At 39.0% G+C, this 14,354-nt stretch overlaps 1 protein-coding gene across 1 annotated transcript; it reads left to right on the top strand.

Annotated features, from left to right (window-relative positions):
- The first annotated feature begins 8,030 nt into the window (after positions 1-8,030).
- On the top strand, positions 8,031-10,201 carry LOC147566407 (sugar transport protein MST6-like). The gene is made up of 3 exons (XM_086652896.1): positions 8,031-8,087; positions 8,173-9,293; positions 9,412-10,201. The coding sequence occupies exons 2-3, from the start codon at positions 8,205-8,207 to the stop codon at positions 9,865-9,867; spliced, it is 1,545 nt and encodes a 514-aa protein (XP_086509022.1). The 5' UTR covers positions 8,031-8,087; positions 8,173-8,204; the 3' UTR covers positions 9,868-10,201.
- Positions 10,202-14,354: the final 4,153 nt, after the last annotated feature.

The raw sequence follows: 14,354 nt of genomic DNA, 5'->3' as shown, positions 1-14,354 counted from the left end.
ATCTGGATTTGGGGCGTTACACTTATCCTTGACGAACGATTCTGGTCTTACCAGATTTATTATTACTTGACCCCATTTACTTCCGGGTATAAACCCTTTTGGGCTTATCAATTATATTAAAACAAAATGCTACGGAAATGAAAAAAACGGGGTAGACAAGCTCACGATGTACTATGGGCATATCGTATTACCCCGCGAAAGGCCACAGGCAAAACTCCGTATAAACTGGTATATGGCATGGACGTAGTGCTACCGGTAAAAATAGGAAAACCTAGCCTACGGATAAAATACTTCAAGCCGGAAAGGAGTTTAGAACTCATAGGGAACATGTAGACCTTGTTGTAGAGATACCAGACCGGGTTGAGGTAAGAAACCTCGTTTTCAAATACCTGGAGGTAAAACAAAACAAGACCCACATGAAGGAAAGGATATTCAGATTAAGAGATGTGGTACGGAGAAACTCCAAATTCATTAAGAAGCCCCTCAGCTGCCCCCTATAAAATAATTAAAGTACTGTGCCTGGGAACGTTCATCCTACAGGACGCGTTGAAGTATGTCTTACCCTGGTCGTGGAACGCTGAACACCTCAGCGAGCGTTCACCAGAAGGGATGACGAAAACGAACTAGGTAACCCATACTACTTCGATATCTTTTCAAATTAAAAAGGTAGAAATAGCATATGCTTATACACATGTTTAAGTATTTTTTTCAATTTTAAAAGACTATCTTGTCGTACTTGGAAATATGCATGAAAGATAAACAGCGTGGCAAGCCCTGCAAAATCCTGAAGCAAGCCCTACTAGCCAGGCACAACCCTCAGTATAAGCGCCAGGCACAACCCTCAGTATAAGCCCCACGTTGCAGACACTCCGTTAGTATAACACGACCAAGCAAACTTTGCAAAAGAAACCCCCCTAACTCAAAAAGCCCTTGTGGTTTTTGGCAACACAAGTACCCGAAAATAAGTCCTGGACAAATAGGTCAACCAAATTAACCCCTACTCTGCAAGCATCAACCCTGGTAGCCCAAGCTACGACCAGGCATAAGGAGGAGTCCTATTCGAATCTCAAAGTAAATTAAGGAAGAGTCCTCGTCGAAACTCAAATTAAATTAAGGAGGAGTCCTAGTCGAAACTCGGGTTAAATTAAAGACGAGTCCTATTCGAAACTTAGATAAAACTAAGGAGGAGTCCAAGTCAAAACTCGGATTTAATTAAGGAGGAGTCTCACTCGAAATTCAGATTAAGGAGGAGTCGTAGTCGAAACTCGGATTAAATTAAGGAGGGGTTGTAGTTAAAACTCAAATTAAATTAAGGAGGACTCCTAATCTAAACTCAAAATAAATTAAGGTGGATTCCTCGTTGAAACTTAGATCAAATTAAGGAGTGTTAGTCGAAATTCAAAATAATTTCAGGGGGAGTATTTTCTAAAGTCAAAAGTAAATAAAGAAGGAGTCTTATTCGAACCTTGAAGTAAATTAAGGAGGAATCCTAGTCGAAACTCATATCAAATTAAGGAGGAACCCCAGTTGAAACTCAATGTAAATTAAGGAGAAGTGTTATTGCAAGCTTAAAAGTAACTTAAGGAGGAAATCTATTCGAACCTCGAAGTAAATTAAGGAGGAGTCCTATTTGAAAATCAAATTAAGATCAAGGAGTCTTATTCGAAACTTGAAATAAATCAAGGAAAGTCTTATTCGAAACCCGGAATAAATCAAGAAGTCTTATTCGAAACTTGACAGATCTGACTTAAACAAGCAACAAACAAAATTACCGTAGTAAGCCTTGAAAACAGGCGACATCCCAAGCCTAAGGAAACACGCCTCTTAAAAGCAAAAGGCCTGGCAAGCTAAGCAACATAGAAGCTCTGTCTCACAGGCCTGAAATAAGTAAAACCCTTGGTAGCCCAAGCTATGACCAGACATGAAGACAAAACAATCGAAAATCAAGCCTGCTATGGTAGATACTATTATGAAAAATTACAGGGTAATTTTTATAACGAAAGCAAGTAATACAAGAAAAGTATTAGGAAATAAAGAACAGTCACACAGAACACAAGAGATTTAAGTGGTTCGGTTGGTGAGACCTACTCCACGGCGACAATGGCGCGATGATTTCCACTAGATAAGCAAACAAGTTACACAAGAGATTCGTGAGAATTCCACAAAGATATCTCCTAAGATTTTAGTTTATATAGACACTAAATCCCCAATCCCACAGTCGGCCTCACCAACAATGTGGAGAAGGAGACGCAGCCCAAGGATATCTAATGCAGGGGCACCCGGCGTGGAGGCTTTTTCCATGACCAAACCGGGTCATGGGCCAACCGGCAATGGAGAGTAGTTTTAGGAAGTCCCAACTTTAGTATGATTATTAGAGAATTTAGGTTTAGGACATTATGTTATTTTAGTATTTCCAATAATTGGAAAGGTCCAGATTTGAGTCTAGTTATTTAGGAAGTTGCAGTATTTTAATTATTTAGGAAAGTCTAATTCAAGTCTATCTAGGAAAGTCCAGAATCCTATAAAAGGATACCTAGTTTGTCCATTATTCTCAGATTGAAGAGAAACCCCTTTGAAGTTTTAATAAGGGTTAATTCCGTTTTAGCCCCCGATTTGTGACCAACTGGCCGTTTTGGCCCCTAATTGTGTCCGGCAGTTCGTTTTGGCCCAAAAAAATTCCTAAATGGCCCCAAATTTTTTCAACCTCCCAATTCTACCCCCATGGCATTTCTGTAATTATTTTTTTTCTTTTTCTTTGTCCACCTCATCTAACAATTGACACATCACTCTGTCCACCTCACCCTTCTTCTCCGGCGAAAGGTTGCCGGCCGGAATAAAAAATTCCGGCCGGCCACCTTTACCAAAATATTTTTTTTTTCATTTCTCTCTCTTCTTCATCTCCTTCTTTCTCTCTCTTCTTCATTTCTCTTTACCTCTCTCTCTCTAACCCTTCTCTCTCTCTCGATAATCCGGCGAAGGGGCGGAGCCCCTTCGCCGGAAACCAGACCTTCAAGGTCTGGTCAGAAACCAGACCTTCAAGGTCTGGTCAGAAACCAGCCTTCAAGGTCTGGTCGGAAACCAGACTCGGTCTGGTTTCCGACCAGACCGAGTCTGGTTTCCGACCAGACCGAGTCTGGTTTCCGACCAGACCGAGTCTGGTTTCCGACCAGACCGAGTCTGGTTTCCGACCAGACCGAGTCTGGTTTCCGACCAGACCGAGTCTGGTTTCCGACCAGACCGAGTCTGGTTTCCGACCAGACCGAGTCTGGTTTCCGACCAGACCGAGTCTGGTTTCCGACCAGACCGAGTCTGGTTTCCGACCAGACCTTCAAGGTCTGGTTTCCGACCAGACCTTGAAGGTCTGGTTTCTGACCAGACCTTCAAGGTCTGGTTTCCGGCGAAGGGGCGGAGCCCCTTCGCCGGATTATAGAGAGAGAGAGAAGGGTTAGAGAGAGAGAAGGGTTAGAGAGAGAGAAGGGTTAGAGAGAGAGAAGGGTTAGAGAGAGAGAAGGGTTAGAGAGAGAGAAGGGTTAGAGAGAGAGAGGTAAAGAAAGAAGAAGAAGAGAGAGAAAGAAGGAGATGAAGAAGAGAGAGAAATGAAAAAAAAAATATTTTGGTAAAGGTGGCCGGCCGGAATTTTTTATTCCGGCCGGCAACCTTTCGCCGGAGAAGAAGGGTGAGGTGGACAGAGTGATGTGTCAATTGTTAGATGAGGTGGACAAAGAAAAAGAAAAAAATAATTACAGAAATGCCATGGGGGTAGAATTGGGAGGTTGAAAAAATTTGGGGCCATTTAGGAATTTTTTGGGGCCAAAACGAACTGCCGGACACAATTAGGGGCCAAAACGGCCAGCTGGTCACAAATCGGGGGCTAAAACGGAATTAACCCTTTTAATAAAGTTGAGTATTTTAGAGTTATTTAAGCCTTTATTTTACCGTTCTTATTTAGTTTATTCATCTTCTTTAATTCCGCTGCGTTCTACATGAAGTGGTATTCAAAGCCATAATTTTTTTTTCCCTCTTCTTCACTTTTATCACAATGGTTAATACTACTATCACCGCTACACCAGCTAGGGAGAAAACACCAACCTTTGCATCTGAATGGGACAACATTAAGGAAGGACTATCTGCAAGTAAAAAGTTGGAAGTAGGTTTCAATGAGTACAAAAAGGAAACAACAGAAAAATTCGATAAAATCGATCAACGATTCGATCAACTCAATGACTCCATCAACATCATCTCCAAACAACTCGAAGGTATGTGTAAAAACCAAACTCCACCTCCCACCACTATCACAACTCAACAACCCACACAACTACCGACTACCACCAACACCACCCGATTTCCATCTCTCGGTTTTCCTCCCGAGCCCACGACACCACTCTTCGGTCAGACCATTAGCAACCCCCCTCCGGTTATTACACCACCCTTCATCACATCTTATTCACAAAACATACCTTTTCAAACACCCACGTACCCCTCCTATACCCACACGTCAATACCACCATCGTTCTCCTTCCCCGAGCCAACTACAACACCACATCGACCACCACACGGACCCCACCTCTCAGCCGACCACCATCTCCTCACCAACTCCCAAACCAACAACCAAAACAGTGCCAACCAACCCCAACCAATCGCCCCTTTAGGAACCATTACAACCTACCAAGACCCCCGTCTTCTTTACCCGTACACCCGATACACTCCAAACCCTATCAACCAAACCGAAAATCACTCATAATATCAACCTCATCGCACCCACCACAACCTCCAAACCGAACCACGATACACCCCCACGGTTCATGATCCGGTCACACCACCGCCATCCACATGAAACCGAGACGACCATCATCCTTCCTCAACAACCCGACCACATCACACACCCATGTCACCGAGAATAACTCCATCCATCAACCCAAAACCGAGAACCCAACTTCACCCACACCCAAACCCAAGAACCTACCACATCTACCAACCGCCCAATCAACCTACCCCAACGACCACCCTTGGTTTTCCAACCTACTCAAACCGAACGTGAACACCACATTCCTCCAATCGAAACCGAATGTCCAAACCCTAGTTCATCGTACCGTATTTGAACGGAAGTACCATCATATGATGGTTCGATAAATATTGAAGATTTCTTGGATTACGTCTCACGACTCGAGATCTTCTTTGATGTTATGCAAGTGGAAGGTCCTGAACAGGTACGTTGTGTTACTGGTTACTTATCTAAAACTGCTCTTACTTGGTGGAAACAGGAATCCGAAAATCGTCGTTTATTACACCTACCTCCTATTTCTTCTTGGTTAGAATTGAAACCATTAATGTTCTCATGATTCCTCCCTCCAGATTATGAGAACCAATTATGTGTTGATTATTTACGTTGCCGTCAAGGAAGACGTTTAGTTGAGGAATATGCTTCGGAATACCAACGACTAATTACAAGGCTTAATCTCCTAGATTCAGAATCAATGAAAGTAGAAAAATTCAAAGACGGACTTCGGAATGATATTAAAGATTTGGTTAATTTAAGGTCTTTTAATTCGGTCTCTGAATGTATCAGTGTAGCTCGGTCTTTTGAATCAGATTCACGTTCCATCTTCCGGGGACACAGTACTAGAAGTCAAGCAGTTCGAACTCTACCGGATGAATTAGATCAATCAAAACAATCGGAAGAGGGTACTAAATCGGTAGCCGATAATCCTTATAAAAAACCCCCACCAGTAAAGTGTTATCGTTGTTTTGAAACGGGACACTATTCTAATGATTGCCCCTCTCGCGGTAAAGCAAATATTATAGAAAAGAAATCAGATTCAGATTCATAGGAAGATCAATTGGAACGTATTAACACTATTCCAGACAACGGTGATCGAGTTATGTTACTCACTCGGAGAGTTCTTTTTACACCTTTCGACAGGAATTTATCTCAACGAAAGAATTTGTTCGTTACACGGGGAACAGTACTGAATAAAGTATGTACTATTGTGATTGACAATGGTTGTGTAGAGAATTTAATTTCTACAAAGCTTGTCAACTCCTTGGGTATTACTACAATGATTAAGTCAAACCCGTATAAAACCGCTTGGATTCAGTCGGGTACTACTACACGGGTTGATCAAATGTGTACTATTAATCTTTCTATTGGTTCTTCTTATTTGTCTACAGTTACTTGTGATGTCACAGATATGGATTTATGCCACATCATATTGGGACGACCATGGCAATCTGATGTTGATGCCACTTACCGTGGTCGTTTGAATGTTTATGAATTTCCATGGAAGAAGAAGATTGTGACGTTGTTTCCAATTGAAGATGGATCAGAGGAACTACATTCTCTTCAAAAACGGTTCGTTACGAACCTCTTGGGAGAAGGGGATGCTGATGCGGGGGCACCCGTCGTGGAGGCTTTTTCCATGACCAAACCGGGCCATGGGCCAACCGGCCATGGAGAGTAGTTTTAGGAAGTCCCAATTTTAGTATGATTATTAGAGAATTTAGGTTTAGGAAATTATGTTATTTTAGTATTTCCAATAATTGGAAAGGTCCAGATTTGAGTCTAGTTATTTAAGAAGTTGCAGTATTTTAATTATTTAGGAAAGTCTAATTCAAGTCTATCTAGGAAAGTCGAGAATCCTATAAAAGGATATCTAGTTTGTCCATTATTCTCAGATTGAAGAGAAACCCCTTTGAAGTTTTAATAAAGTTGAGTATTTTAGAGTTATTTAAGCCTTTATTTTACCGTTCTTATTTAGTTTATTCATGTTCTTTAATTCCCCTGCGTTCTACATCAATATCCTACTATCCTTACTTCATTTCAGAACTCGAGAAAGGGTAACGATAGAAAACCAGCCACACGTCAACCAACGTCGCTTTGGACGATGAAGACCCAAGGGGTCAACACCCCCACTATGAGAAGCACGCCCTTTCAACACCACTATGAAAAGTATGAAGAACCAACCATCTCAAGACGAAATTCAAACAAGGGCCTCATTCTTCAAACTCAGAGAAGTCAGAAGACTTGTAGAAAACTATTTTTAAAAAAAAACAACAACTTTGGAAAGGTTGTCCATGGAGCAAAACAAACACCAAACAAGCTATTTTTATGGGGGGGGGGGGGGGGTGAAGAGCAAAGGCCTCGGCAAGTGGAAACATTAAAGAATAAAGAATCAAACGTCTTGAAAATTGACTAAGTCGTAATCACGATGCAATGAACCACAGTTGATCTATGACCGAGTCAGACATAACATTAATGTGACAAGAAATGACTAAGACCATGCGCCAAGAGAAAGAAGACGCATGTCCCACGTTGGTCAGTTACACAAAACATAAACTCAGAAAGCACATGATCAGAAGATCAGACGTCTGATCAGAAAATCAAAGAATTAAGGAATATGAAACCTGTCCTTCGGAAGCAAAGGAATTAATGTTCACTGCGCGCGAATGGAAAGGCGGACGAACTCGGAAAAATCAAACTCGCAAAAATTAAGCTCGCCAAAAGCAAGATTGGAGAAACAACCCTGAAGAAGCAGCCCTGGTAAACAGAACTGCAAGAATACTATTCAAGTTACAAGAAGAATAACCGGGTTTCACGCACATTCTAATCAAACCAATGGAGAGGCGGACGACTGACGAAACATTCGAGTATCAATGGCTGCAGCTAAGAGACTAATTGTTGCAGTTATTGCATGAATATCACCACTAAGATATAGATTCAACTAATCTAATGGGATCACTTCAGGGGCGTGGATAGAGGGGTGTATCCAGTAGTCGTACCGGCCCCCACCTTACCCAGACCCCCTTTTACCCATTAGTCAATAATACCAAAAATAGAAACATAGCATTTAACAACTAAACTAATTAAAGAAGTTAGATTAAGAATGATTTCAAAATCTACTAATCCAACAGCTGGAATTTAAAATGTGATTAAGATGATCAAAACCGAATCATCCAAAAATAGTTTCGTGATCCAAACATGAAGGAACAGATCAAATTACTACTATTTTTAACATCAAAACTTTTTGTTATTTAAGAACCTAGTAATTAAATGTTAAACTCATCCTCACTTCTCTGTATCAGAAATAAAAGTATAATTTCAAGATCCACAAGCAAAAAAAAAAAAACAATTACTTGGGATTTGAAAGGAGGGTTTCGCTCTTTGTCGATCCTAAGTTTTTTTATTTTCTTCTTCAGACTGAGAGAAAATGGCAGGAGGCGGCGTTGTTTCTCATGGACCGACCAAGGATTACGGTGGAAAAGTCACCTTGTTTGTGCTCATGACATGTCTGGTAGCTGCCACTGGTGGTCTAATTTTTGGTTATGATCTTGGAGTTTCAGGAGGAGTAACATCCATGGATGTCTTCTTGGTCAAGTTCTTCCCATCAGTCTACAAAAAGATGCACGATGCAACTGGTCATGAAAATCAGTATTGCAAATTCGATAGCGAGTTGTTAACAAGTTTCACTTCTTCTTTGTATATTGCAGCTTTGGTTGCTTCATTTTTTGCATCTGCCACAACAAGAGTTTTTGGCAGGAAAATTTCTATGTTGGTAGGAGGAATCATTTTCTTGGCAGGTGCTGCTCTGAACGGGTTTGCGGTCAATGTAGCAATGTTAATCCTCGGTCGTATACTACTTGGTGTCGGCATTGGATATGCGAATCAGTCTGTCCCTGTCTATCTGTCGGAAATGGCACCTGCAAAGCTAAGGGGAGCACTCAACATGGGCTTCCAATTGGCCATTACTATTGGTATATTGGTAGCAAATCTCGTGAACTATGGGACCAACAAAATGGAGGGAGGAAATGGTTGGAGAGTTTCACTGGGTCTGGCAGCCGTACCTGCTATCATCATGACTGTCGGTGCCATCTTCCTTCCTGATACACCCAACTCCCTCATTGAGAGAGGGCACCAAGAGAAGGCTAGGGTTATGTTGCAGAAGATTCGTGGCGAAGACGATGTCGAGGCAGAATTTCAAGACCTTATAGAGGCGAGTGAGACATCGAAGCAGGTGCAACATCCATGGAGGAACATTTTGCAGCCAAAATACAGGCCTCAGCTTGTTATGTCAATTGCAATTCCATTCTTCCAGCAGCTCACTGGTATCAATGTCATTATGTTCTATGCTCCAGTCCTATTTAAGACTATTGGGTTTGGGGATGACGCTGCGCTCATGTCAGCTGTTATTACCGGTGTCGTTAACATGTTTGCCACTTTAATTTCTATTGCCTCGGTTGATAAGCTTGGCCGAAGAGCCTTGTTCCTTGAAGGTGGCACCCAGATGTTCATCTGTCAGGTAAATATTCTTTAACATATCTACGGAATTAAATATGTAGTAACTCTTCCAATATATATATATATATATATATATATATATATATATATACTAAGAACATTGTGGTTTTATACTACAGATTCTTGTTGGAGTCATTCTCGGCCAAAAATTTGGAGTAGCGGGTGTGGGATCCATATCAAAATCATCCTCCTATTTACTCTTGTTCTTGATCTGTACCTATGTAGCGGCATTCGCCTGGTCATGGGGGCCATTGGGTTGGTTAGTACCAAGTGAGATTTTCCCTCTTGAGATCAGATCAGCAGGACAGTCCATTAATGTATCAGTGAACATGTTTTTCACTTTCATCATTGCCCAACTTTTCCTTGCCATGCTTTGCCACATGAAGTTTGGTCTCTTCTTCTTCTTCGGCGGGTTCGTTTTCCTGATGACAATCTTTATCTACTTCTTCTTGCCTGAGACTAAGAACGTACCAATCGAAGAGATGAACAATGTGTGGAAGAAACATTGGTTCTGGGGTAAGTACATCCCAGAAGACGCCTGTATCGGTCACCGCCCCAGCTCATCAAAAGCATAAGCATTGGAATACTCATCAGTTATGAAAAAATAAACCTGCAAGAAATTCTTCATGATTATGTTGTACTTGTTTTGGTAAACTCAACTGATTCATTACAAATCTTTAAGGTACTAATTAAGGATTTGATAATAACTGTTGCACCTCACACTCGAAGAACGCGGAAAAAAAATAAGTACTCAGAGAAGGGAAAAGGAAAGAAAATTGTAGTTCAATTCCTCGTTGTTTCATTCTTTTGATGAGTTAGTTTATGTTAATTGAGAACTCAATCTTTAGATTGTCTTTCTTACTTGTTGTAATCAATGAAAAAGAAAAATAGTTTGCTTTCCTTCACTAATGATTGTGTTATCACCCTGAAAAAATAAGACTAGTGTAACCACTTCAAAGCCTTAAAATTTTAAAACATGTCACTAAGAATAATTGTTTGTTGTAAAACTAAATAAAGTGATTTGTTTTTTCATTGGCTTTATCTTATTAAGCAAATGAGAGATCATATGTAGAAACTTCTCTATTTTCTAACATTTTAATTGTAAGTAATGATTAAAAAGATAAAATCTAAGAGCAATCTCTAATGCAAAATTAAAAAAAGAAATTCCCCATTAGATTTATGTGTCACATCTCAATTGAGATTCTCATTTTTAGGTAGCAAAATAGAGATCTTTAAATTTGTGCATGTCTCCAACGCAAATCTCTGAAATTGTTTTGCTTATTTGTGGGTAAATTTGGTCAAAACTCTATATACATTTTTTGTTTTGGTGAAAAAAAAGATTATTCAATGGTTTCTAGTCTTCAGTTCTCGAAGTATTTTCGTAATTTGCAAGAGGTATCCAACTGTTTGTAAAAGATTTGTCACTGCTTGCAAAATAAGTGAAACTGTTTGGGAGTTGCAAAAAGTATTGAATTTTCAATCAAACAAAATGCAAATAGTTAGGTATTTAACTAAAAATAATACTCACAAATATTTGATTTTTAACCATACAAAATATAACTTGAAAAATGTAAAATGGTGATGAGTTGGAGATATCTTGATACATCTCGATTTAAAATAGTGCCACCTCATTTTTTGAGATAAAAATCGAATTTTGTACTGAAAATAATTTCTTAAAAGAAATTCTTAAAATCCTATGCATTGCAGATACTCTTTTTTTTTTTGAGAACAGTCCACGAGATAATATAAACCAGTCAATTACAACCAAGGTAAGAAAGCTGGTAAAATATTTTAAAATTAACTACAAAGGACAGACTGACCAAGTCAGTATTAGTATTGAGTAGCAAGATTATGCGCTAGTTGATTTGCGCCTCTTGAAACGTGGGTAATTGTAACCTCCATTTCTCTTATCCGAGCACTTGTATCTTCAATAGTTCTCAGCAGACGCCATGGACAATGGTCAAGATCTGTTGATAGGAATCCAACGGTTAAGGCAGAGTCACTTTCGATTATAAAGCCAAATTCTCCAATTTGATGCCCTAATTCTAAACCTAATACCACCGCTTGAATCTCACTATGTAGAGCTGAGACGGGAGGAAAAATCCTCGTTAAAGAGTTGATAATATCACCATTAGAAGATCGAGCTACTGCTGCCGCCGATCCCCTTTCATTAGTAAAACCCCCATCTACGTTTATCTTTATTCATCCCGTTGGTGGTGGTGTCCAAGTCTCTTGATGTAGCTCAGAGGATGAGGTTGCTCGATCTGTAATAAATCGGTGAGAATGATACCTGATTTCGCATGAGGTGGAGCAGAGAATCCTTTGCATGTTTGGTTCAATACTCTAACTTAATGTGAAAACCCATGTAGAATTAACACCTCTTTAAGAAACTATTAACAAGGATACGTGTATCTTTTACAGCCAAGTGGTATATCCATATACTTTTTTTTTGTTGAAACTATTCATAACATTAATTAACTAAAACATTATTACAATACTTGTCTACAAAAAGATAAGATACATTCTTCCACATCTTGGTTTTATTTTCCTTTCGAGCCCATTTTGCTAACTTGTCTGCATGTGAGTTCAACTGTCTTTTAGTTTGACTGAATTGGACGTTATGAAGACGGTTTCTGATTTCTCGAATTTTTCCCGAATATCTCTGGATTTATCATTCTTGCTACTTCTGATTCGATTGCCTACCTTTTCGCTATCGTTATCCCTATGGGGAGGTATACCTACAAACAGTGGAGGATTGATGCAGGGAGATTTTCATGGGATATTCCAAGTATCTTGGATATCTTAAAATCTAGTTATTTTAGTAGTATAATATTTTTGTTACTAGAGAATTATTATTTTTAGCAGTTTTATATTTTTAAGAAACCTTTTAAGTTTTAGATTTAGTATTTTATTTATTTAGAAGTTGTTATTAGAATTTGATTAGGTTAAGCCTAAGTTTATATAAGGGTGGATCTAGGAGTTGTTTTATTCATTCAGTTCAATCAATAAAATTCAGTATTTTAGTATTCTTCTTATAGTTTCGGTTCTAATGTCTTTAGACGGAGTTCTAAAGCTTTTTATTAGTTTTCTAATGCGTCAGTTGGTATCAAAGCGAGGTTTCTCCTGGCTTTATGACAGAAGACAAGGCTAGAAATACAACCCTCGACGGTGAACGAGGTAATAATGCTATATGGGCAAAAATTGACGGTTTGAGTCATCAACTAGTCCAAGTGGGAGAGATGATTAACAACCTGAATGTCAATACAAACCCTAGGCAACCTATTAACAAAGACATTAGAACACAAACCCTAGGCAACTTATTAACAACGTGTTGAGGGATTCACCCACAACCAAGTTGTTAATGGAAACGAAGGCAGAACACAACCACTTCAACAATATGTTGTCAACCAAGAAAACACAGGTAAATATTATCCTAATCACATATACCGGCGTAGAGATTATGATGAATACAGAATCAAGACAGCGATACCATTCTTCAATGGCTATTTGTCGATCGAAGAGTTCCTTGATTGGCTACACGAGGTCGAGCGACAAGTCAATATGTCTACTACGATTCTCAATGAGAAGATAGTTACAATTATTGCTTGTAGATTTAAAGGGAGTGTTGCAGATTGGTGGGATCAATTACAACATCTAAGAACGAGACAACGAAAGGCACCCATCTAGAGTTGGCCATCTATGAAAGAGAACCTGAGAGAGGTTCTTACCTCCTAATTATCAACAACACTTGTTCAAGATATACCAAAACTACAGGCAAGGGTTGCATTCAGTGAGTGAGTACTATGAGGAGTTTTCAAGATTGGTTCAAAGAAACAATATAGAAAACATTGCAGAATATGAAGATGTTGTTGCAAATCGGTTTCTAAGCGGAATAAAATTTAGTCTGCGAGAAAAGGTGGGGATAGTTACAGTATGGACTATTCAAGCTGCGTACAACTTAGCCCTAAAAATTGAAGCTCGGGAGTGGGAATGTAGGAACTTTGGATTTCGAAGGGAAGAACAACCTCGCTTAAACATAAAAAAGATAAAAACAACTCCCTTAGAGAATAACCACCACAAATTGTGACTATAGAAAATTTAAATAATATTATTCATGAAGCAAAATCCGACGTTATTGTGTTCACGGAAAAATCTCATAATATCAATTTACACGATGAGGGATTTGTTTCTAAAGAAGTTGTTCAAGAAATTGAAGTGGTTCAGAAAATTGATTCAAAGGAAGTTGAATCAAAAGGTGAGAAACTTAACAAGTTAGACATTAGTCCAATTAAAGTTCCTCCATACGAAGATCCATTTTCAGTATTTTGTGAATCTCAAGTTGTTTCACATGGAGTGGTTTGGAATTTTATCGGAAGTTCTTCATCAAAGTTAGTAATTTTCAATCTCCGTATTCATGACCTTCACAAGTTTGTTTTTCGGGAGAAAAGGGAGTTTGAATCACATCACAATTATAGTCAGAAAATTTTTTGTGACTTGATGAAGTCTTCGGTCCAATCTAAAAGTTTGGTGATTCCCATGCACAATTCACGAAAAAGTTATCTCAAGGGTGTACCATTCAAGATAACCTTCCAAACAATTAGTAAACTCGGGGCGAGTTTCTTTGAAGTGGAGGAGACTGATGCAGGGAGATTTTCATTAGATATTCCAAGTATCTTGGATATCTTAAAATCTAGTTATTTTAGTAGTATAATATTTTTGTTCGTAGAGAATTATTATTTTTAGCAGTTTTATATTTTCAGGAAACCTAAGTTTTAGATTTACTATTTTATTTATTTAGAAGTTGTTATTAGAATTTAATTAGGTTTAAGAAAGTAGTATTTTATTTATTAGAAATTGTTATTTGAGTTTGATTAGGTTAAGGGAACCCTAAGTCTATATAGGGGGATCTAGGAGTTGTTTTATTCATTCAATTCAATCTATAAAATTCAATATTTTAGTATTCTTCTTATAGTTTCGGTTCTATAGTCTTTAGACGGAGTTCTAAGGCTTTTTATTAGTTTTCCGCTGCATCACGGATTCATCATGGGTCTAGGGGGGTCTA

The sequence above is a fragment of the Eschscholzia californica genome, unplaced genomic scaffold, assembly GCF_041429995.1.
Source record: "Eschscholzia californica isolate CP2 unplaced genomic scaffold, dmEscCali1.0.p SCAF_1, whole genome shotgun sequence".
Taxonomy (NCBI): Eukaryota; Viridiplantae; Streptophyta; class Magnoliopsida; order Ranunculales; family Papaveraceae; genus Eschscholzia; species Eschscholzia californica.
The sequence above is the reverse complement of the archived record's forward strand: the minus strand, read 5'-3'. Positions and strand labels throughout refer to the sequence as shown.

Excerpts from the sequence above, each read along its gene's own strand:
- LOC147566407 (XM_086652896.1), top strand. The coding sequence starts at position 8,205 with ATGGCAGGAGGCGGCGTTGTTTCTCATGGACCGACCAAGGATTACGGT. Across the intron at positions 9,294-9,411 it reads CCCAGATGTTCATCTGTCAG|ATTCTTGTTGGAGTCATTCT; the intron begins GTAAATATTCTT and ends TTTATACTACAG.